This window comes from Mustela lutreola, chromosome 10 (genome assembly GCF_030435805.1).
Source record: "Mustela lutreola isolate mMusLut2 chromosome 10, mMusLut2.pri, whole genome shotgun sequence".
In the NCBI taxonomy this organism is placed as follows: Eukaryota; Metazoa; Chordata; class Mammalia; order Carnivora; family Mustelidae; genus Mustela; species Mustela lutreola.
In genome coordinates, this window is record NC_081299.1 from 79,809,403 (window position 1) to 79,833,139 (window position 23,737).

Below are 23,737 nucleotides of genomic sequence, written 5' to 3' on the forward strand. Positions count from 1 at the left end.
CAAGTCCACCTTCCCACCTTTTTTGGAAGAGAGGATGACAGGCCTGCACCCTAACACGAAGTGACAGCACATGTTTTCTGACCTGTTAATACACCAACTCTCTTCATTTGTAAAAACAGAGCCCAGTATCTTGGGCTTACTTCAGTCTTGTTAGCAACTCCTCCTTCAGGACAAGGAAGGAGGTGGGTGAAAAGTAGAATTTCCTAAATGAATATGCATTCGGTCCACTGAACCTTCAGTGGCCTTCAGTGGCACACAAAGTATGTGGGTCTTTTGTTTTTATAGCAGTTCTGTGCTATTCTGAGGAAAAATTTCACAATGTCCTCCTATTTTTAAAAGAACATTACAAGGTACTAAGCATGTTAGTTAAGTGTCTTGAACCTTCCAGATCAATTCCCCTACTAGCGGAGTCACCGAGTGACCTCATTTGATACCCTGTAGAGTACAAGGCACCCAGCCAAGCCCTGGCCCGCCAATCAGGATATGTAAGAACATGGTGGTGCTTTTGAGTCAGAGTTTTGGGGATAACTTGTTATGCACTAATAACTGAAACATCTACTGTCGGCCACCCATCACCTCTATCTAAAATAATTTTGCCTTCCTCACCATTCATGTTAAGATTTACTGAGAACTTTTTTCCACTTCAGGACCTCTTGAGACACTGTTAGCTAACTTCACATTTAAGTTCATACTGAGGTTTCATTTCTTTGATAAAACACTGATCTGCTATTATATTTAATTACAGGTCATGCTACTAACACTGCTTCTTGGAATTGTTAATAATTGGAAGTGTTATTTCTTCACTTTTAAAATTAGAAACACTTCTTCCTCACTTTTAGCTGTGTAATCATAAAAAGACCTGCATTTTACATCTCAATTGGCCAGATGCTTATTAGAAAGCATTTTTGTTTGAACTCTTACTGATTTTCCGAAAGAGCTTACTGAAAACTTCACTGAAAACTTTCAATAAAATGTTCTGGTAATCACTCTGAACAATAGTTGTAACGGAGAGATTGAACTGAAATTGCACATACCTCAGAAATGATTATGAACATTTTTGTCATTAGATGTTTTCTTGTAATTTACTAAGAGTGGGATCCCCTAAGTTTATTCCAGTTATTTAAGGTTATATTGAACTCCAGGGGTACCTCAGTGGCTCAGTGGGTGAAGCCTCTGCCTTTGGCTTAGGTTATGATCTCAAGGTCCTGGGATAGAGACCCACATCAGGCTTTCTGCTCAGCGGGGAGTCTGCTTCCCCTGCCCTCTGCCTTGCCTCTCTGCCTCCTTGTGATCGGTCAAATAAAATCTAAAAAAAAATTATTTAAAAGACTGTATTGAACTCTGGGCAGCCAAGTAAGGCCTCTCAACAGACATCCTTGTTATGGGGATCCATGAGAAGTCTCTCAGGTCTTAATAATAAGGAATAATGGTTTTTTTCTAAAGCAGTTAGGTTTTATCTTCTATCAATGGTGAACACAGAACTGATTTTTGTCTTGGATACTAGGAAGCTCAGAGCCCACCTTTACCAACTGTTACACTCAATTTCACAGAATCATTTTACTGATTTCACCTTGGCACCATCTGATTTCTTCCACCCTCCTTTTCCTCTCCCTCATTTCCTCACTTAACAAACTAGTTGTGTTATAGGAATTTCTAGTGGTCTTAAAGGCACTGTGCAGCAAGATGGGGTGTTTCAGAAATCTTTCGCGCTCTTAGGGTATTTTGAAGGCCCTTCTTCTGTCCACACACTCTACCATGTCAGCACTCTGTATGCTTTGTAATGCTTCTCAGTTGAGGAGTCCGGGTACCTTCTCATAGTCAGGAAGCCTTAGATGAGTCCCAGTGAGTAACCTTTAGTGACACAAGCCAAAAGTCACCAAAACCTGCTTCTCATCAGAATTGCTTTGCTTAAAAAACCAAGGAAAATACATCTGTTATTCAAATATCCAGATATTTATAGAAGATTGGGAACACTAAGACCTCCTTCTGACCTTTACCTGTAATTATACTTTGATAGCCTTTAGTTTTGAAGACTTAAAATTTCTGAAGATCACATTTGAGATGAAGATGCTATATTACCAGTTTCAGTTCCTTAAAATAAACATTAGTAGAGGTGACTTTAAATGATTTTTAGTTAAATTATTTCAGCTTATTTCACTAAGTACTTTGTAATTGTTAAAAACTCTATCTTGTTCCAAGTTATTTAAGTGGCTTACAAAAATGAATATAATGAAATAAAATTAAAAATGAATTTGGAGACAAAAGAGAGCGTGTTAAAATGTAACTAAAAGAAAATACTCAAAACACATACACCTAAGGTGGCTTAAGGACAGAGATGGACTTAGTGCTTAGACTCAGTTCTCTTTCCTTAGCACTGCCTTCTTTTTTTTTTTTTTTTTTAAAGATTTTATTTATTTATTTGACAGAGAGAAATCACAAGTAGGCAGAGAGGCAGACAGAGAGAGAGAGAGGAGGAAGCAGGCTCCCCGCTGAGCAGAGAGCCCGATGCGGGACTCGATCCCAGGACCCTGAGATCATGACCTGAGCCGAAGGCAGCGGCTTAACCACTGAGCCACCCAGGCGCCCTAGCACTGCCTTCTAATCCAGAAAGCACTAATGCTGCTTTTTGTGTGGCAAAGACTATAAATCACTAATGTTGTTTTGCTTGTAATATGAACTGTAACATCAGAAATATGTCATGGCTGCAGTTTTCAGGTACCAACTAATTCAACCTACAGTAGCATTAGTGAGTCAGAAACCATCCCAAAATCATATGGTAGGTAAGAAGTTGATCCACACCTTGACCCTGAGAAAAACTGGATAAAGTCCTCAAACTTTCTGTGTACAGAGATCATACCAAATGATGAACAATTTTGAGCGTTCTTATGGCAGAGTAGCATGAGTTGAAGCAGTGTTCTGAGAACAATGACTCCTTCTGGAAGAAATGTGTAAAGGGTAAACTAACTGTTACTTCTTGTTTTGGTATTTAATTCTTTCATAGCTGGTCCTTATTTTACCCAGTAGAAGGCAAAACTTAATATTCTTGGAATAAAAGTTTTTCTGTAAGAGAACAGGTATAAATACTTGCCCAACTTCACCTATGAATGTCATAGTCAGTTCTATTATTAGGCTGGTTATGATCCCAAAAAATAAATGCAAAATGCAGAATTTTAAATTTACTGAAATCCCAAGCAGTTTGCTGGGAAAATAGAAGTTCCATATACAATGACATTAAAGGAAGAACCCACTAAGATGCGTTATGAGAAACTGCCAATACTCCTTAGGTACCACAAACAGATCAGTCAGGATGTGCACTGTTATTGGAGATTAAATAAACTGAGCCACTTTAAAGTTATTTCTGGCCAAGTTAAAATTATCTTATTTATGCCTAATTCACCTGGAGCACAACACTGACTCTGAATAAAATTAATCTTTCCTATTTCAACTGCTAAAGATAACTGTTCTCTTGCTTTGTCCATCCTTAACCCAAACTTTCTAGGAAGTCTTCTTTACTTAAGTCCTTTTTATATAGCTTCATTTCTTGTGTCGTATACTAACACACATTTCTTCCAAAAATACTCTGGCTTCAACTACAACTTTTATGCTTACAGCAAGCAGGTTTCTGTATCCCAGATTCACCAATTTTCTGGACCTGAACTTAGAAAAGGGCATTTCTGGTATACTGTCTCCCTTCTACCTACACCTACATCTACACACACACAGACACACAAACATACACACAGCATTTCTGGAATACCGTCTCCCCCTACACACAAAAACCCACACTCACACAAAATGCATGCATGTGCTACAGTATTATTTAGTTTTGATCATGTAATTCTAAAGCATTCTGTATATGTTAACAAACTATACTTTCTAAATGTTTTTAATTCAATTTTCTTTAAATAACCAAGTGCTGAAACTTTAGAAAAATGGTATTCATCTTAAAATGGTCGAGGTTTTCCTTTTTCTCCCTCAAAAGGTCTAAGCATGGGTGGGTCTTTCGTAGACACCCCTGCTTTTACCCCAAGGGATATGTGTCGATTCTCCCTCACGTCAACTTTTTTTTCAAAGAGGGCCGGTCTATATTAATTTGTGTGATTTTGTTAATTTTCAAAACATCTTGAGTAAATAAAGGGAGATATAAAATACTGTGGCTTGATTGCTGAATCTTAATTGCGAAATTTCTTCTTCTTTCGAAACTTCTTTCCTGCTGCGTTCGCTGCTTTTTCAGCCATGATCTCTGAGTACTTCCTTCGGTTATATCTAAAAAGAAAAACCAAACTTTTAGGTTCTAAAGTATGACAACAGAAGTTAATTTAATAGGGGTGGTGATGAAGTGGTGTAACATCTAAATCTCAAAAAATTATTTGCATTTTCACTATCTTAGCATATTTGTACTAAATTCCACCATGTGGAGCCATATTTGGAGTTAGGGGACTAAGTAGTAAACCAGACAGCCATAAACCCTACTCTCACAGAGCCTGAAGTTTAGTGAGGGAAAAAAAATGGCAACTATAAGAGAGGCTTTTGAAGACTTTCAACCACTAGAGGACCATGTACCATAACCAGTTACCAGATGACATCAAATGCTTTAAAGACTTTTGTAGGATGAAAATGTAAAAACAGACTGATGCAGAAGCAGGTATGAGGCTCTAATTATCTTTAAGCTAGATATTAGAGAGATTTGCACTAACTCATTTTTGTTTTGTTCATGAAAATGTCAATGTGTAACAGGATATTTTATTTTAAAAGGAATCAACAGGGGGCGCCTGGGTGGCTCAGTGAGTTAAGCCGCTGCCTTCGGCTCAGGTCATGATCCCAGGGTCCCAGGATCGAGTCCCACATCAGGCTCTCTGCTGGGCAGGGAGCCTGCTTCTTCCTCTCTCTCTTTCAGCCTGCCTCTCCATCTACTTGTGATTTCTCTCTGTCAAATAAGTAAATAAAATAAATAAAAAAAAAAAAAGGAATCAACAAATATTTTTAAAGTTTCTTAATTTTAACTGCCATTATGGTAAATATTGATAAGTGTAGTCCACACATGTTCAAAAGAAGGGCTCACGAGTAGTTTGATTTGGAAAAATTAAGAATTCTTTAACTTCATAAAACTGTTCTGACCACTTTCACTGTGTTATATAAATCTGTTATTACTAAAGCTCAGGATTAGCTGACACTCTCTTTAAAACAAGCTATTTAATAAGCCTTTTACAATTTAACAGCTCACTCAATCCTACAAGAACCCAGCATAATTTACACATTCTAACAAACCTAAGATTACATTGAAAATGAAACAAAACCAAATCAAATGTGTTCTAACTTAAGTGACAACAAAGTAACAGACTGCTGTCACATGGGATGTTACATATGAATCCAATGGTGACCACAAATCAAAAACCATAATAGATACATAAAAAATAAAGAGTAATCCAAACATAATACTAAAGAAAGCCATCAACCCAAAAAGACGAGAGCAAGAGAATGACAGAGAAAAACTACAAAAACAACCAGAAAACTATTAAAATGGCAGTAACTACAGACCTAACATCAAGTATTTTAAATGTAAAGAGACTAAATGCTCCAATCAAAAGACACAGGGGACTGACTGAATCAAAAACAAGACTCATCTATATGGTGCCTACAAGAGGTTCGCTTCAAGCTTAAAGACACATATAAACTGAAAGTGAAGGAGATATTCCATGCAAATGCAGTGGGGAAAAAAGCCAGTTAGCACTACTTTCATCTGGCAAAGCAGACTTTAAACAAAGACTATAGCAAGAAACACAGAATGGCATTATATAATAAAGAATTCAAACGAGGATATAACAGTAAATTTCTATGCATTCAACACAGAAGCACCTAAAAAAAGCAAAAATTAACAGACATGAAGGGAGAAGCAAACAGTAATACAACAGTAGGGCACTTTAACACCCCATTTACATCAATAGATGGGTCATCCAAACAGAAATCAACCAGGAAACAATGGCTTTTGATGACACATTGGATGAGACGGACTTAACAGATACGAAGAGAACGTTCCATTAAAAAACAACAGAATACATACATATTTTTTTCAAGTGCACATGGAACATTTTCCAGGACAGACCACATGCTAGCCCACAAAACAAGTCTCAATAAATTTAAGAAGACTGAAATTATACCAAGCATTTTTTCTAAAGAATGATATGAAACAAAATAAATTATAAGGAAAAAAACATAAATAAATGGAAGCTAAACAACATACTACTAAACAACCAAAGGGTCAATGAAGAAATCAAAAAGGAAAGCAAAAAAAAAATACATGAAGACAAATGAAAATGAAAACGGTCAATTCTGGATGTAGCAAAAATGGATCTGAGAAGTTTACAGTGATACAGGCCTACCTCAATAAACAAAAAAAACTTCAAACAATCTAGCCTTACACCTAAAGAAACTAGAAAAGAACAAAGCCCAAAGTTGGTAGAAAGATGGAAAAAGTGAGATTAAGGCAGAAATAAAATAGAGACTAAAAAACAAAAAAGCCAGGAATGCCTGGGTTGCTCAGTCAGTTAAGCTGCTGTCTTCGGCCCAGGTCATGATCCCAGGATCCTGGAATCGAGTCCCACATTAGGCTCCTTGCTTAATGGGGAGCCTGCCTCTCTTTCTGCCTCTGCCTGCCATGCTGCCTGTTTGTGTTCTCTCTCTGACAAATAAATAAATAAAATCTTAAACATCAACAACAAAAACTCAAAAAAAAAAAAAAAAAAGGCCAGACTCATCAAGAAAAAAGAGAACTCAAAATCAGAAATGAAGAACTAAAAGATGCCACAGGAATACAAATATTTACAAGAGAATACTATGAAAAAGTATATGCCAACAAATTGGGACAACCTAGAAAAAAAATGGGTTGCTAGAAATGGACAATCTTCTAAAACTAAATCAGGAAGAAATAGAAAATTTGAAAGCTATTACTATTAACAAAACTGAATCAGTAATCAAAAGACTCCCAACAAAATTCAAGACCAGATGGATTTTTTTAATTTTTTTAAAAGATTTTATTTATTTATTTGACAGAGAGATTACAAGTAGGCAGAGAGGCAGGCAGAGAGAGAGGGGGAAGCAGGCTCTCCGCTGAACAGAGAGCCCGATGTGGGGCCCGATCCCAGGACCATGGGATCATGACCCGAGCTGAAGGCAGCGGCTTAAGGCTTAACCCACTGAGCCACCCAGGCGCCCCAAGACCAGATGGATTCATAGCGGAATTCCATCAAACATTTAAAAGAGGAGTTAATACCTATTCTTTTCAAACTACTCCAAAACAATAGAAAACGAAGGAAAACTTCCAAATTCATTTATGAGGCCAGCATTTCTCTAATACTGAAGCCAAAGACACTGCAAAAAAACAAAACCAAAAATACTACAGGTCATATGCCTGATGAACACAGGCACAAAAATCCTCAATAAAATATCAGCAAACATGGGGCACCTAGGTGGCTCAGTGGGTTAAAGCCTCTGCCTTCCGCTCAGGTCATGATCCCACCCAGGGTCCTGGGATGGAGCCCCACATCAAGCTCTCTGTTCATCAGGGAGCCTGCTTCCTTCTCTCTCGGCTGGCCATTCTATCTACTTGTGATCTCTATCTGTCAAATAAATAAATAAAATCTTAAAAAAAAAAAAAAGAATATCAGCAAACCAACAATACATTGAAAACATAATTTACCATGATAAGTGGGATTTAATCTACACATGCAAGAGCAGTACAATATTTGCAAATCAATGTACACTGACAAGAAAAAGAATAAAACCCTATGATCATCTCAAAACAAAACAAAACAAAAAACCCAACCACAAATCAAAAAAACATTTGTTGGGGTGCCTGGGTGGCTCAGTTGGTTAAGCGTTGGACTCTTTGTCTCAGGTCATGATCATAGGGTAGTGAGACCAAGCCCTGTGTTGGGCTCCTTGCTGGGCATGAAGCCTGCTTAGGATTCTTTCTTTCTCTCCCTCTGCGCCACCCCCTTTAAAGAAAAACTCCAAGTACAACATCCATTCATGATTTAAAAATTCTCAACAAAGTGGGTTTAGAGGAAACATACCTCAACACAGTAAAGGCCATATAGGAAAAATAAACAACTAACGTCATAATGGTGAAAAACCAATAGGTTTCCCTCTAAGATTAAGAACAAAACGAGGATGTCCATTCTCACTGCTTTTACTCAATACAGTACCAGAAGTCCTAGATGCAGCAATTAAATAAAAATAAATGACATCCAAATTGGGAAGAAGTAAAACTGTCACTATTTACAGATGACATGACACTACATAGAGAAAACCCGGAAGACCCTGCCAAAAACTGTATCAGAATAAATGAATTCAGTTAAGCTGCAGGATACAAAACTCATATACAGATATGCTGTGTTTTTATACACTATACACTATACAAAGTAGCAGAGAAGTTAAGAAAACAATCCATTTACAACTGTATCAGAAAAAAATAAAATACCTAGGAATAAATTTAACTAAGGAGACTGAAAGACCTGTACACTGATAGCTGTAAGACAGTGATGAAAAAAAATTGAAGACAACACATACAAATGGAAAGATATCAAGCTCATGGATTGGAAGGATTAATACTCTTAAAATGTCCATAGTACCCAATGCAATATAGAGATTCTATGCAATTCCTAACAAAATATCACAATATCATTTTTTATAGAGCTAGAACAAATAATCCTAAAATTTATACAAAACCATAAAAGACCTCAAATAGCCAAAGCAATCTTAAGAAAGAATAACAAAGCTGGAGGTATCACAATCCCAGATTTCAAGATATACTACAAAGCTATAGTAATCAAAACAGTAAGGTACTGATATAAAAACAGGTAAGTGGAACAGAAGAGAGCCCAGAAAGAAACACACGCTTATATGGTCAATTAATCTATGACAATGGAGGCAAGAATATACAATGGAGAAAAATAGTCTTTAATAAATGGTGTTGGAAAAACACGATAGCTACATGCAAAGGAATGAAACTGGACCACTTTCTTACACCATATGCAAAAATCAAAATGGATTAAAGACCTAAATGTGAGACCTAAAACAGTAAAACTCCTAAAAGAAAACATAGGCACCAATCTCTTGGGATGTAAGTCTTAGCAAAATATTGATAGGTATGTCTCTCCAAGAAAGGGAAACAAAAGTAAAAATAAACAAGTGGGACTACACTACTTGCAAAAAAGAGTTTTTGCAGAGCAAAGGAAACCAATAAAACAAAAAGGCAACCCACTGAATGGGAGAAGATTTATTTGCAAATGATAATCTGATAAGGAGTTACTATCCAAAATATATAAGTAACTTACACAACTCACATCAAACAAAACAAAACAAAACAAAACAAACCACCCCCCCAAACAGTTTGATTAAAAAATAGTGGGCCTGAGTATTTCCCCAGGGACATACAGAAAAGGGCAACACACACATGAAAAGATGTTCCACATCACTAATCACAAGGCAAATGCAAATCAAAATTACAGTGCTACATCACATCATACCAGTCAGAATGGCTGGTATCAAAAATACAAGTAGTAACAAATGTTGGCAAGGATTTGGAGAAAAGTTGGGAACTTTCATGTACTCTTTGTAGGAAAGTAAATTGGTGTACCCACTGTTGAAAACAGTATGGAGGTTCCTCAAAAAATCAATAACAAAAATACCCAAAAATACACTATGACTTAGTAATTCCACTACCTGGTATTTACCCCAATAAATCAAAAACACTAACTCAAAAAGATACATGCACTCCAGCATTATTTACAATAGCCAAGATTTAGAAACAACCCAAGTGCCAAGTGTCCCATCATTAGATGAATGAATAAAGATGATGTGAGACAGACATATACAGACAGACAGACACAGACACACACTGGAATATTACTGAGCCATATAATCTTGCTATTCAGGGCAACATGGATGGACCTAGAGGATATTAAGTGAAGTAAGTCACACAGAGAAAGACAATATGATTTCACTTATAAATGGAATCTAAAAAGCAGATGAACAAAAAACAGACTCTTAAATAGTTAGAATGCCTAGTATCAAAAGTAGTAACAAGTGTTAGTGAGGATGTGGAGAAAAAGGAACCCTTATTCTTTTGTTGGTGGGAACCACAATGGTTGTGCCAAAACAGTATGGAGAGACCGAGAATAAACTGGTAGTTGCCAGAGGTGGGGGCTGGGTGAAACAGATGAAGGGAATAAAGAGGTACAAACTTCCAGATATATAAAATAAGTCATGGAGACAAAAAACACAGGATACACAACACCGTCAATAATATTACAACAACACTGTATGGTAACAGATGGTGACTACGCTTGTAGTAGTGAGCATTTTATAATGTAGAGAATTGTCGAATCACGTTGCATACCCGCAACTAATGAAACACTGTAAGTCAACTATACCCCAACAAACAAAACCAAAAACCACATACAACACAGAAAATCGCGTTTTCTCCTGTATATTACACTTACTTCTTCTGTTCCAAGGCATTCCTACTCATGAACACAGGACACATTAGTATGTTTACTGAATTTATCCCAAAGTGTTTGTTCAGAAGCCAGAAACCTCTTAAAGAGAATGTTGTAGAAGGAATTAAAACATTGCAAGGAGATGGGCTAGTAGAGTGTTTCACAGTCTGATACATAAATTTAGGTGACAGACAATATTCACTTTAAGCAATGTATTTATCTTCATGCACATTATAAAAATTGTAAGCCAACAAACCATTTACAGTAGGCAATATAAAGTTTCTTTTTAAAATAAAGCAGGCAGCACACACATAATGCAAACACTGTGAAAATGATACTCAGTGACTGAAGTATGGGAACAATGAACTAAGAACACTACCTCTAATTCACAATTTTACGAGTCTCATTCTACGAAATTTATAGTTTACACCCCCAACTTCCTCACATCATTATTTTTTAGTGAAAGCACTATCAGCACTGCTGTGATTTCTGAGACTACTATCCTCAAGATTACAGAATACAGGTCCATTTTTAACCAGAACATACGGTTAACACTTAGTAAACAAAAACTTACTCAGCTTGCACCATGCCTGTGTAGGGATGGAGAATAAAACAGGCTTGAGACAGGAAAATAGGAGAGACTGACAGAATGAATGTGGACTAGAGGAGGAGGTGTTAAGTACTTGGTAATGGGTGGTTAGTGATACTATTTAGTCATGAGATACAGAGCACTGGGACAGGACTAGCTTGTACTGGAAGGGTGCAGCAGCTGGATATGTGGGTCTAGACTGAGGAGCAATCTGGATTAGACAGACTGCATTTCGAAGCCAAGAGTATATCGATTATAATTAAAGCCCTGTAGGGGATGAGATTTCCAAGGAAAGAGTAATAAGTAAGGAAAGAAGATTGCTTATTTCTAAAATTTTTACCATTGCCCATACTAATTATAAATAGCTTACATAACATTTGTGTTAAATTTGTTTTCCATGCTGACAAAGTTTTTAAAACCTTTATAATCTTTTCATTTTTGCTATTAAACTAATCTCAAAGTTCCACAAGGGTTTCTATATGAAGCATGCTTTTAAATCTCCTGTAATATATACATACCTGCTTCAAGGACATTTAAACATATTCCTAAATGCTCCCATCTTAAAAAAAAAAAAAATCCTCTAACTCCACACCCACTACTACTAGCCTTGCCCCTCTCCCTCTTCTCAAACTTCATTTCTTTTCTTTTTTCTTTTTTTTTTTTTAAAGATTTTATTTGTTCATTTCACAGAGATCACAAGTAGGCAGAGAGGCAGGCAGAGAGAGAAGGGAAGCAGGCTCCCCACCAAGCAGAGAGCCCGATGCAGAGCTCGAACCCAGGACCCTGGGATCATGACCTGAGCCGAAGGCAGAGGCTTTAACCCACTGAGCCACCCAGGCACCCCTCTTCTCAAACTTCAAAGAATTGTCTCCATTTCTTAATTTTCAACTAACTCTCCAATCCTCTCTAGTCTGGTTTCCTCCTCATCGCTCCTGGCAAGAATGTTTTGACCTCCATGTATATCCAAAGTTTTAGTTTTCTTTTTTAAAATTTAATTTTATTTAAATTCAATCAATTAACATAGTATGTATAACTAGTTTCAGAGGTAGAGCTTAGTGATGCGTCAGTTGTATGTAATACCCAGTACTCATTACGTCACCTGCCCTCCTTAATGCCCATCACCCAGTTTGATCTCTCAGCAGCATTTATTCCTCTTAATTACTCCCTCTAGTTTGTTTGTATCTGCTCAAAACATTCTCCTTCCTTGACTTCTGTGATATTAGTCATCCTGGTTTTCTTAATAGCCTCTTAGCCACTCTTTCCTAGTCTCCTTTGCAGGCTCATTCTCCTCTAGTCAGTCAAATGTTTTCAAGCTTCCATCTAAAGCAGCGGTTCTAAACTGAGAATGCTTATGCCCCTCAGGGGACATCTAGAAATGTCAGCAGTCATTTTTTAAAAAAAAGATTTAATTTATTTATTTGACAGAGAGCCAGAGCACAAGCAGGCAGAGCAGCAGGCAGAGGGAGAGAGAGAAGCAGACTTTCTGCTGAGCAGAGAGCCTGATGCGCGGCTAAATCCCAGGACCCTGAGATCATGACCTGAGCCAAAGGCAGGCACTTAACTAACTGAGCCACTCAAGTGCATAGAGGACAGTTCTTCCTAATAAAGAGTTATCCCATCCAAAATGTAAATAGTGCTGTTGAGACACTGTGCTAAAGCCATTTAAAAATTACCTGAAGATTTAAAGTTTATGTATATTCTAAAGGAAAACATACATAATACAAAGTAAGACATAAATTCCTTTACCTTCTGAACTCAGAATCAGCCAGCAATTCTTCCACAATAGTTCTCTTCCTTTGTTTTTTGGGAATTCGTGAATGGTAGAAGTCAGCTGGATTGTCAACAATGGTTCCAATCTATGAGCGATTGATAGAAATGAGTCATGCAATACTTGAATGCTAAGTTGCTTTCACATTTCAGGGTAGCTCTAACAAAGTATATTTATAGCAAAGAATGAAAAATCCAACTTAAATGATACCAACATAAAGTTAGTTTTGCCATTTTTTAAAACAAAAATAAGTCACCTCTTCAACTGGCACTGGCTCCTACAATGACATTTCATTAGAATTTATAGTAAAGCCAAAAATCCTCTTATATAATTTAGTGCTAGGCAGGACAGTAAATTCTTGATGAATAGTGTAACTAGAAAAGTGGGACAGAGAATATCAATTCTTTTTTTAGTTTCCCAATTTAATAAAATTGATACATAAACTCTACTCCACACCTATTTGATCTCCTAGGTGAGAACTTTCTCAGAACTTTCTTAGGAACCACTCTGCATCTGTTCAAACATTCGGTGTCCACCATGTGCCAGGTCCATCATGTGCCAAGTACTGTGCTAAGTGTTTGGGAAATAAAGACAAAGAATATCTGGTCCCTGCCAGCAAGGAGCCCACAGTCTTATTTTAGTTTATGTGCTGCCGAAGCAAGCACAAGAGCCCACAGTCTTTTTTTTTTAATATATATTTTTTTTTTTTTTTTTTTTAGATTTTATTTATTTATTTGTCAGAGAGAGAGTGAATGAGAGCGAGCACAGGCAGACAGAGTGGAAGGAAGAGTCAGAGGGAGAAGCAGGCTCCCTGTGGAGCAAGGAGCCCGATGTGGGACTCGATCCCAGGACGCCGGGATCATGACCCGAGCCAAAGGCAGCCGCCCAACCAACTGAGCCACCCAGGTGTCCCAAGAGCCCACAGTCTTAAGAAAAATCCACAGACAAGTAAGTAAAAGATTAAAGCATAAAATAATTATTATGCTGAGCAAAACACTATAGATGCCCTAAAAAAAAAAAAAAAGTGTGACCAACTCTACCTAAGGGAGGTCAAGGTTCCCTCCAAGTGTGTTGGAGCTTAAGAGGGCAATGTGACAGAAGAGCTGGGGAGCTGGTCTAAGTGCAGACCATACAGACTCTACCCTATGGGTCATAAAGAATCACTGAAGGTATCATTGAATGTTACCTATGATATCACTGAGCAGAGGTGTATCATGAACAGACTGCCAGGTAACTGGCTACAATGTGGAGGATGGACTAGAAGGGGAGGAGACCTGGAGGTGAATGACTATTAGAGTAATTAAGTAAGAAGTGAGAAGAAGGAACAGAATGAAGCCGACAGCCACAAGAGGGGGAATCAACTGAATTTTTCATCTGGAAATACTTTGGAAACCAACTTTTAACTTACTTTCAGCATTTGCCTGGGGATGCCCCCGTATCTGGAGAAGAGTATGGTGCAAATGATTCCCTATTTCCTCTTCCATCATGTAAGGATTCTTGCTGTTAGGCTATTACTATTCATATATGGTATACCCAACGTAGAGGTTCCAAAACTTTTAGAGGTATGACCTGGAAACTTAGTTACCATCTGCAGCACCTTCCCTCTATATGGAATGTCATTATAAGCTGGTAGCCAAAAGATTGTCTGAATTGGGTTTTGCTCATTATTATACAGCCCAAGCAGATGTGCACTATAAATATTCACCTATGTTAAGAGTAAACAGAAGGAACACTACAGTGCTTTCCAAACTAAAATCTACAGAACATCACTGCCATTATTGTTTATTCATACCTGGAAGTACTTGGGGAAGCCATCCCTATCATTTTTCTTATAAAATCTTTTTGGGTCCATGCTAGCTCTCATCTTCAGTGCTTTGAGATCATTTTTTAACTCATCTGTCAATTCTGGAGCTTTCATACCAAACCAGCCATCACCTGCTGTTTTCTGTCGTTCTTTCTGAAATTCAGATTTCAAAAATAATTAAACAGAGAATTCTAACGTTAATAAGCAATGTATAAACTATAGCTCATTCCCTTCAAAATTAATATATACAAAAAACTTCATGAATTAAAAACAAATGAGGTTACTTAACAGAATGTATTAGTCCCCAGATTCACCTTTTTCTGTTCTTTTTTTAAAAAAAGATTTTATTTATTTATTTGACAGACAAAGATCACAAGTAGGCAGAGAGGCAGGCAGAGAGAAGGGGAAGCAGACTCCCGCTGAGCAGAGAGCCCGATGTGGGGCTCGATCCCAGGACCCTGGGATCATGACCCAAGCGGAAGGCAGAGGCTTTAACCCACTGAGCCACCCAGGTGCCCCCGGATTCACTTTCATAAAAGAAACTATATCACAGTGTTTTCTTTGTTAAATTAGGCATAGTATTATCAGTTTCATAAATGAGAGCTCCTTAAAAATTTTTTTTTAATCTTAGTAACCTGCAGGAGCAAGTTACGTAGTGACTTGCAGAGGTGCCAGTTAAGCTCCCCCAGCTTGTGCTCTATACCTCTCAAGTAAAATAAATAAAATCGTAAAAAAAAAAAACCACAAAAAACTGCTGACTTCCTGGGAGAACAATATACAGCTTCAATTTTTATTGGGCAATATAGCCTACACAAGAGATAATGTATAAAAACATTTTCACTTCTGGAGTTTATATGTGAATATTAATAATTTTATTCAGTGTGACTCAAAGTCACTCCAACAAGTCCAGAAATCTGTATTATTTATAAAATTTAAAAATAAGCTCTATTTTTTTGGAAACTCCTAGCAAGTTATTTACTTACTTTTAAATCATTCATACAACATATGGAGTGTCAATCATGTGCCAGCATGCTCCATATTAGTGATGATACATTACTGGGGTACTACCTTCCAATTTCCCTCAAACTCTCTTGATAATTTCTTTACAATTACTATTTGAAATGGCAGACGGAACCAACCCCCAACTTTAAAAAAATAAAAAAAGTTTCCTATCCTCTCACTGGGCAGACTACAGACACCCAGGTTTTTAGGTGGCTACATTAAGCTCCCTACAAAGGCCTGCAACAGAGCTCTTAGCTCTTGGTGAAAAGTACTACAAGCCAAGTGTGGACAAGGACCTTATATGCTTGCTGTCACTAATTTTTAAGACAGCGGAGGGTAGGTGGGGAGCTGTCCTCTATGTGCACCACTTGGTGAACTTTATGAAAATCTATGTAACACATGTTATGGAGGCACCTGGGTCGCTCACTTGGTTAAGCATCTAACTTCGGCTCAGGTAATGATCTCAGGGTCCTGGGACTGAGACACATCAGGTTTCCTGCTCTGCAAAAAGCCTGCTTCTCCCTCTCCCAGTCCCCCCGTTTGTGTTCCCTCTCTTGCTCACTCGGTCTCTAAAATAAATAAATAAAATCTAAAAAAAAAAGTGTTTATGGAACTTCATTTTCTTTACAAATATGTATTTTTTTAAGACTTTATTTTTACTATTTAAAAAATATTTTATTTTTTAAAGTAATCTCTATACTCAACATGGGGCTAGAACTCAAAACCCTAAGATTACAAGTCACATGCTTTACCAAATGAGCTAATCAGGTGCCCTGAAAATACATATTTTTAAATTACAACTATGTTATACAACTATGTTGTATAAGCTGAATATATACAGTCAAATGCACCTCAATAATCTAAATAATGAGTGTCACTATACTTACTCTGCGTTTTTTCTGAAGTTGATGCTTTGATTCACTATATGGTGGGACACAGTAGTTTTTTTCAAAATCAGGAGTAATAATGGTTTTCTGCAAAAGCTGTAAAAATATTAAAGTGGTTTTTAAAATAATATCAGAATATCATAATTTTTTCCAACATTTTTTGCCTTAAAAGAGAAATATCTCCCACACTGAAGACTACTCCAAATATATTAACCCTCTTTATGCACAACCATACCACTGCAAAGTTGTTTTGGTCCTTAAGTTTGTAAATTGTATCATAATAAAAATGCTTTAGAAGGCAAACTGAAAAGATTATTTTAGGAAACTTCATCTTACATTTCTTTTTCTAAACTGAATCAGCATGTATCAGATTTACATTAATGTGTCTAACCTGTATTTATTGGCTTACAACCAGCCAAACAACTGGAAAATAAAATCAACAGGAACAAATACCATAATGGCTCTTGAAATCTCTGAAAACAAACAAACAACCCTAACTAGTCTTTAATAAGTTCTTTTGATGTTGGTAAACAGCTTCTGATCTGAGAAGACTCTATTACTAATATGTACAATGAAATAGATTTGATTAAACTTATACATCTATCTAGATAAATCTGCTTTTTGCAATTCAAGTCTTAGATTTTCTTTCAATATCAATTCATACACAGATCAACTTCATTCTTTTTAATAGCTGTTATGCACTAACATTCTTCTTCTAACATTTGGTTTTAAGTCTCCAAACCTTTATCTGTTGAAAACTGTAAACATTATCTCTGCACACTTGTGATTATTTTCTGTAAGATTCCAAAAATGCATCACTTAAAAATGAAAAAGAACCCCCAAAAGTATAGGCATCTTCCACAGAACACTTACATGTAGCTAATAAATACACAAAAAGATGATCAACAGCAAATAAAAACAGCCACGAGGCACCAGTAACAACAAACAAAAATATAATACCCAGTGCTGGTCACAATGTAAAGAAAAAGAGCAAGGATTAACTGTGGTAGGACTTCACATTACCTGAATGCAAGGCAATTTAGCAGTACCTGTCAAACCTGAAGTGATATATTTTGGAATCTTAGGGAAATAATCACAAGTGTGCAGAGAAGGTGGTGGAGAGGACAGAGCTGAAGGAAGAGAAGCACCTTGAATGTTCTGAGGGACTTAAAAACAGGAGAATATCATAGTCAGGTCTGAGTTTCGTTTCATTTTAAAGTAGCATCTATCCCCAACCTGGGGCTCTAACTCACAGCCTAGAGATCAAGAGTCACATGCTCTTCGAACTGAGCCAGCCAGGTACCTTTTTTGTTTTTTAAAATAGAAATCTATCAAAAGTATAGAGGATGGCTTGAAGAAAAGAGTAAGGAGGCTACTGCAGAATTCTAGATGAGAAATAAAGCCCCGCACTAGCCAGTGACAGTGGGGTGAAAAGGAGGGAACTCAGTAGAGTATGTAAGCAGCAGTATCTGCTTGGTTCCGCTTTGATCAGCCTCTACGGAAAGGTAGGTCAGTGATGGACTGCAAAAGGAAAAGAGTTTGGCATCATTAACCAGCCCTGAGAATACTAAAGAAGTAGCTGGTTCAGGCAGGGAAGTGAACGAGGGCAATTAGGGAGGTCAAGTGGCTGAGCACATCTCAATAAACAGTCAACAGGCACAAGAGAATTTGAAGACCTGGAGGCACAGTTAAGGCTAGAGAATACAGATTTGGGGAAGTCATGCCACGTGACTTAAGCTGAGGGTTTGGATGAGGTTACCTACCCTGTAATTCCCTTCTGAAATTGTATGTACAATTTTATGCATATATGCACATGTGTATTTTTCCTAGTTGGGGGGGGGCAGCACCCACAGTTTTCAGATTTTTAACAGCATCCAGAACTGTTATGAACTAAAAATGAAGCAAGAAAAGAAGAAAACACATCCCCTAGGATAACTGGTAGGTGCAAGAGGAATGCTGACCCTGTATTAATTATTTTTCAATTTTATCTTTTATAGCTAGGACTTTGAGAGGAAAAGAGGAGCACAGCAGGTTAACATGGTTTCACTGCAGGAAAATTAGTCCGTTACCAAGAACTAATCATGTCTAGAAGTGATTGGTTAGTTCTATGAAAACCCAACATGACACTGTATGTAACTTACCTCATTTTTCTTTTTCTCCTTGATCTGCGTCAGGGTTCTCTTCTTCGACTGTAGTTTGTCCGCATTGAAATTAATATACAAGCCACCCAACTGCTTGATACTCATACCAGGGTCTATGCTGCTGCTTGTCAACTTCAGACTGAAAGAGAATGATCACTTAAAGATCAAGTAATCACATCAAAATGGAAGCAAGTGAGACTGTTCTTTTTAAAAATCACTTTTTTCTTCTACCCTTTTACTGCCAATGACAAAAAAAAAAAAAAAGGAAATCTTATTTTTACAATGGAGTTTCTGAAAACCTGAAACACATGTTTTAAATCTAATAAAATCATTTAGAAGAAAATTCCAGGATAAATAATGAGTAAGTTTTTTGGGAACACATCAAAATTTATTCCTCAGATTAACTTAAAGAGGATTAAGACTATATGTCAGCAGACTTCATAAAGAAAAGAACTGCAGAGAAGAGGAGATACATCTGGCAATTCAGCTCAACTTCATATACAGGTGTTGAGTCAACAAACATACATAACCTCTATCTCTAAAACCAATGAGAAAGACAGGTTCTGAACTTCCCAGTTATCTAAGCTTAGAATGTTTTCTGGATGAATAAGGGTATTTGGTAGTGCTTCTAAATCAGTGAGTTTTAAACAGCAGTGAACATCTCTATTTCTCACTGGAGATTTTAAAAAATACAGAAGTCATACCCCACATCTACCAAACCAGTTGGGTCTGGGCTCCTGTTACATTTATATAGTAAGAATTTCTACTTTTATATTACTGGAAGGTCCTTTTTATAAGCAAATATAGTTACCTTCTTCCCTAATTATTTATTTAAACTGAGCAGTTTAAAGTTTTGATCAGTCTCTACCGGAAAGTGAAATCATTCTACTGCAGTGGTTTAGCAGTGATTCTCAACCCTAAAAAGATACATTAGAATTATCCTGGGAAACAGTGTGCCTTTTAAAAAATAAGTATGCTTGAGGCTGGCCTCAGAGATTTATTTCACTGGCTTCGAGTGAAAACTGCTCATTTGTTAAATGTATAGACTCTTGCCAAGGACGTATTTCCACTAGGTACAGAGCCACCAGAGCCCTGTGCCTAAGAAAAACAAATTGAAAACAGAAAAAAAGAAACTAAAAAAACAGTCCCAAAGTCAGTATTTTTTAATGGGTGCTAGACAGGATTATAGGTGATTATTTTTCTCCACCTTTTCCCTATTTTTCAACTCTATAATTAGCATAGAGAAAAGATAAAAGTTCCTTTCCTTCCCTTTTATGTTGCCCTTAACAATCATGCAGGAAAATCTTAACAGATGATTTTGAATAGATCACTGGTGGGAGAAATATGACTAACAAAGGCACCCACAGATTAGGGATATGCTGGATAAAAGAGTTCTTCCATAAAGAACGTGAGGCAGTAGTTTTCTCAATTTCCATGTTTTCTTTTTTTTAAGATTTTATTTATTTGACAGAGAGAGATCACAAGTAGGCAGAGGGGCAGGGAGAAAGAGAGGAGAAAGCAGGCTCCCTGCTGAGCAGAGAGTCCTATACGGGGCTTGATCCCAGGACCCCGAGATCATGACCTGAGCTGAAGGCAGAGGCTTAACCCACGGAGCCACCCAGGCGCCCCAATTTCCATGTTCTCTAATATTTTATATTTTTACGATAATCAGCCACTTGAAATATGTGTCAAAAACTTTTAAAACTTTAAAAGTTTTAAAACTTTAAACTTAAAACTATAAAAGTTTTAAAACTTTAAACTTAAAAGTTTTTAATAAAAATAAAGGCAAAACTTACAGTTTAGACTTTGTGCTATTTAGGAAGTCATCTTCATCACTAAACTCACTATCTTTGTTTGTGTCATGGTCTGATGATTCTTCACTTTTTTCATCCTCTTCCTCCTCTTTTTTTTCCTCAGTGGCAACTTCACTTGCTTTGTCTCCCCCATCCAAGTAAAAATGTTTATCAGTACTCAATCCAGGAGTTTTGTCAATTACAAACAATGCATGGTCACATGACATATTTTCTGATTCTCCATGTAAAGACTCCTTTTGACCATTATTTTCGACAAAACACACAGTGTCCTCTTCATTCTCACTATCTTCAGACTGCTGGCTTTCGTCACTGCTGAGAACTAACAGAACAGAATCATCTTTGTCCAGCGATGTGTGGAGCTCAGACTTCAATAGTCTGTTTGCACACTCAGAATCTACGTCCCTTCCTTCATTCCTATCTTCGCTGATACCTGTAACGGTGCACTCTTCTTCATCACTACCACCATCACCAAATTCTGTCAAGTCACTTGTTTTTATGGTGCTCTTTCTCTCTTCATTCCATCTGTCCACTTCTACCACTGCAAATGTTTGAGCTAATGATTTTATTACAGCCTCACAGTTCAGATTTGAGGACTCTGACGTGGTCTTATTATTTCGGGGGGTTGAATGCCTTTGAGAAACAGACAGCTGAATGCCAGTGTCCTGAGGTTCAGAAAGGCTCTCCAACTGAGAATTTTTCTTACTTACTTCTTTTTCCTCATCTACTATTCCCTTGGGTTCTTCATCTAAATTCTTACAATTCTGCTTTGTAATTTCTTTGAGAGGTGCAACATTGGCCTTTTCCTTCTCTCTTATATTAAAACATTGGCGTTTTTGCACTGTTCGTTTTTTTTCTGAATTTTTGCGGAAGGAATCATCATCGAAGTCTTTACACATTTCATTTTTACAGAAATTTGGCTTATTTATCTGAGAAAGAGATCTCACTGGTAAACAAGGTGTTTGTCTGGTATCTGAATCCTCTGAATTCATAGTTGTATTTATGATTCGCTTTTCATTTTCTGGTGCAATATCAGTATCTTTCTCCTCAGTTTGTGTGTGTAATTTCTTCTGCATACTTCTCGTTCTCATAGTTGCAACTCCAGACAATGAAGAAATGTCTGAGTACGATGCCTCAGCATCAGAAATAGCTTCTTCATATAATTCTTGGCTTGGGTCTCTTACAGATTTAGCCTTACTTCGTCTGGTATTTGTAGTTATTGCAGGTGGCACAATTCTAGAAATACCTGAAACATGTGATTCAGCTTCAGAGTCACCATCGTCTTCTTCAATATGAGACTCATTTACTGGAGTTATTTTAAGCCTTTTTCGAACACTGGACACTGGGGTACATGGAACTAAGATCTGTCGCCTCCTAGTTACTCTTAAAATGGAATCCTGGCACTCATACACAGAAGAACAATTGGACTCTGCTTCAGAGGTCTCTCCATCAACAGATGGTTTGTTCATTTCAGATAATGAGACTGTAGTTCCACTCTTTCTCTCTCTGGTTTTAGGAGTTCTAGAGACTGGACTTTGTTTCCTAGTGGTTTGTGATTCAGTAGTAGTTGGGTCAACAGGTAGACATTCCTTTCTGCTTTTTGGATGTGCATGAATTCTTTTAGCAGAATTCTGTAAGCAGAATAAACACACTGTGATTTAGGCAGGACTGAAATTAAGGCACTCCTCTCATGAACACATTTTAAGAGGGTACTAAACAACTCACCAGCACCCATTTAAAAGGAAAAAAACAAAACTTGAACACTAAATACTGGATCTAACACTAGATTTGCAAGGCCCTGCCTCACAACCACCCATTACTCATGATTTTTAACAATAAAAACAAAAAAGATACTGGATCTGACTGTGCATTTGCAGGACCTGCCCCACTAGCCACGCCCAAGACATAGATATAATTTTAGGGAGCAAAACAACTAACTGAAAAGAAAATTTCTGCCCGGAAGTATCACATACCAAATACGCTAGGTGGACCTACATACTGAGACGCAGTCAGGGGAAGAGATAAGAAAGGAAGTATTAACTCTAGGCACAGATGTGTTTAGGAACACACCAACGGAATCAATCGCTGCCCTTACCTTTACATACATAAATGAATTCACGTTTTATTCCCTCTGTCGCAGAATCAGAGCCAACAGACGTCTATAGCTACTGATAGTCACCAGGAGGCATCACTGCAGCCTTCCTCACTCCAGAATAAAGTGCTGTGGGGCCACTACCAGCTCCCCACCTGACAACGGTAACCTTCTCTCTAATCCTGCTAATTATAATTAAGACTCACACTTGGTAGCCGAAATTAAACCTCCTTCGTACGGTTTTAACAGGTTAGAAGGCCTCAGCTGTGCATCTGCCATTACAAAGAACTACCCAGAGCAAGTTACTTGACCTCTCTGTTCCAAGTTAAGGGCTGTTTTTTTGTTTTTGTGTTTTTTTTTGAAGATTTTATTTATTTATTTGACAAGTAGGCAGAGAGGCGGGGGGTGAGAGGAGGTGAGAGGGAAAGCAGGCTCCCCGCCGAGCAGAGAGCCCAATGAGGGTCTCGATCTCAGGACCCCGGGATCATGACCCGAGCCGAAGGCAGAGGCTTTAACCCACTGAGTCCCCCAGGCGCCCTCAGGCTAAGGACTGTCTTAAACAACCGTAGCGAGGACCGAAGAGGAAGCTACGGGGTTAGCACTGGGTGCGACACCGCAGCGCGCGCAACAAGTTCGGGCCCTTCCCGCCGCCCTACCACCCTAAATAAGCGCCGCTCTGTGAAGAAGCAGCGGCAGAAATGAGGCCGCCCTGCGATCTCCTACCTTCCGCTGGGAGTTTTCAGCCAACGCTTGGACCGTGGCCTGAGGCCTCCCGGACCTGGTCACCACCATGCTCCCTGCTCGCGGCCACCCCGGCCTGCCTCTGTTCCGGCGCCCCGGAAATGCGTCAAATAAGCGTCTCGCTCGCAGTTTCAGCGAGGATCCCGGAACTAACGAGAATCTCGTTGCGGCCTCCGGCCTTTGGGATTCCCAAGGCCACGGTTTCTAGTCTTCCCTCCAGTGCCCTGGAAAGTCAGATGCACCGGCTCTGGCAGGGAGGGAGAGTCGTGAGGGCGGCGGGCCCGCAGTGATGGAGGGCCCTCGTCCCAGTTTCACACAAACCAATAGGAAAATAGCATCTTCTTTCCAACTTTAACCATTCTCTCATGTATTTGGTCTTAATGTAGTCATGGGTGTGACTGAA

The 23,737-nt window shown here is 38.0% G+C and overlaps 1 protein-coding gene across 1 annotated transcript; it reads right to left on the bottom strand.

The window, feature by feature from the left end:
• Nucleotides 1–3,161: 3,161 nt before the first annotated feature.
• On the bottom strand, nt 3,162–23,463 carry DNTTIP2 (deoxynucleotidyltransferase terminal interacting protein 2). The gene is made up of 7 exons (XM_059135700.1): nt 23,317–23,463; nt 20,487–22,132; nt 18,691–18,829; nt 16,550–16,645; nt 14,649–14,813; nt 12,835–12,944; nt 3,162–4,266 (listed from the first exon to the last, which is right to left on the bottom strand). The coding sequence occupies exons 1-7, from the start codon at nt 23,383–23,385 to the stop codon at nt 4,173–4,175; spliced, it is 2,319 nt and encodes a 772-aa protein (XP_058991683.1). The 5' UTR covers nt 23,386–23,463; the 3' UTR covers nt 3,162–4,172.
• Nucleotides 23,464–23,737: the final 274 nt, after the last annotated feature.

What these genes read in the sequence shown, in the direction of transcription:
- DNTTIP2 (XM_059135700.1), bottom strand. Translation starts at nt 23,385, where the DNA reads ATGGTGGTGACCAGGTCCGGGAGGCCTCAGGCCACGGTCCAAGCGTTG. An exon ending in AACTTCAGAAAAAACGCAGA is followed by an intron (nt 14,814 to 16,549) that starts GTAAGTATAGTG and finishes TCTGAATTTCAG; the next exon opens with AAAGAACGACAGAAAACAGC. An exon ending in GCTTCCCCAAGTACTTCCAG is followed by an intron (nt 12,945 to 14,648) that starts GTATGAATAAAC and finishes AATCGCTCATAG; the next exon opens with ATTGGAACCATTGTTGACAA.